Genomic DNA, 1,709 nt, shown 5'->3' on the forward strand with positions numbered 1-1,709 from the left:
ACAGGAACGCGCTGGTGAGCCTTCGTGGCCCGAGCGCCCCGCGCGAAACGTGCCCTGAACGGCTGCGGTCGATTGTTTCCGACCTGTTCCCGTCCCACGGACGGTCGGTGTGGCCGGCAACGCCCTACGGTGCGGCCGAGGATGAACTGGTGGTGCCTGTTTCGGATGAGGAGCTGCAAACCGCAGCGCTACGCCTGGTCCCGGGCAAAGCACCGGGTCCGGATGGCATCCCTAACGTCGCCTTGAAAGCTGCACTGCAGTCCTGTCCAGCAGTGTTCCGGGAGACACTTCAGAAGTGTCTGGTCGATGGTGTGTTTCCCGATCGATGGAAGCGGCAGAAGCTTTTGCTGTTGCCGAAACCAGGTAGGAGCCCAGGGGACTCCTCGTCCTACAGGCCGATCTGTATGTTGGACGGCATGGGTAAACTCTTGGAGCGCCTGATTCTCAACAGGTTGACGGCCTTCACGGAGGGAGCTCATGGTTTGTCTGACAGGCAGTTCGGCTTTCGGGGTGGGAGGTCTACCGTGGACGCGATTCAGATGGTGGTTGCCACCGCCAACAGAGCCCGTATTCAAAAACGGACAGGTAACCGGTTCTGTGCTGTTGTCACGATTGACGTGAAGAACGCTTTCAATAGCGCCAGCTGGGTGGCGATCGCCCAGGCGTTGCATGGTATGAGGGTACCCGATTACCTGTGCCGCATCCTGGGTAGCTACTTTGATAATCGGATTCTCCTCTACGATACTGATTCAGGACCACAGGAAGTGCAGCTCACGGCTGGCGTTCCCCAGGGATCCGTTCTAGGGCCAACACTCTGGAACGTGATGTTTGATGGGGTTCTGCGGTTGAGGTTGCCAGTCGGGACTTTGGTCGTCGGCTTTGCCGATGATATGGTCCTGACGGTCAGTGGCCAGAGCCTGAAAGAGGTGGTTGTGGGGGTGGAGCGATCTATCGAAGCGGTGGAAACGTGGATGGCCGGGGTTGGGCTCGAGGTTGCCCACCATAAAACCGAGATGATCCTTGTTAGCAACCTGCAGGCAGTCCAAGTGGCATCGATCAAGATCGGTAGTCACGTGGTGCAGTCTCGGGAAGCGATCAGGTATCTTGGCGTGATGGTCGACCGCGGGCTCAGCTTCGGAAGCCATGTAGATTACGCCACCACTAAGGCGCTGAGGGCACTTCGCGCCCTCTCGGGCATCATGTGCAGGACAACGGGCCTTGGTAGTAGTAAGAAGAGACTGTTGGCGACGGTGGTCCTATCTGTATTGCGTTACGCGGGTCCTGCCTGGGCGGAGGCACTGTCGGTAAAGCGAAACGTGGATTCTCTCAATAGAGTCCACCGGCTCACTGCCGTTCAGGTTACAGGCGCCTTTCGCACAGTGTCCTTGGCGGCCGTGAGTGTAATAGCCGGCATGGTCCCCGTTAGGATCCTCGTCGATGAGGACAGCGAGTGCTACAGCGGCCGTGGTACGGTGGGCATTCGCGCGGAGGCGAAACGCAGGTCCCTGGAGCGATGGCAGCGAGACTGGGAGGAAGACGTGAACGGGCGGTGGACGTTTCGGCTTATTCCCAATCTCGAGAGATGGCTGTCTCGTGATCACGGTGAGGTAAATCCCTGGTTGACCCAGTTCCTCTCGGGGCATGGGATCTTCCGGGAGTACCTACACCGTTTTCAGCGTGCGCCGTCGCCGGAGTGCCCGGCCTGCGCG

General features: G+C 59.3%; 1 protein-coding gene across 1 annotated transcript in view; it reads left to right on the forward strand.

The window, feature by feature from the left end:
• The window catches only part of LOC131214133 (uncharacterized), a gene marked incomplete at its 3' end in the record, with an annotated part of 3,822 nt that extends 2,518 nt beyond the window's left edge, over positions 1 to 1,304 (forward strand). The window contains exon 3 of the mRNA XM_058208502.1: positions 5 to 1,304. Coding sequence (XP_058064485.1) covers positions 5 to 1,304 — 1,300 coding nt within the window. The remainder of the gene's footprint in view (positions 1 to 4) is intronic.
• Between the last annotated feature and the right edge of the window lie 405 nt (positions 1,305 to 1,709).

Source organism: Anopheles bellator, assembly GCF_943735745.2.
Source record: "Anopheles bellator chromosome X unlocalized genomic scaffold, idAnoBellAS_SP24_06.2 X_unloc_17, whole genome shotgun sequence".
Classification (NCBI taxonomy): Eukaryota; Metazoa; Arthropoda; class Insecta; order Diptera; family Culicidae; genus Anopheles; species Anopheles bellator.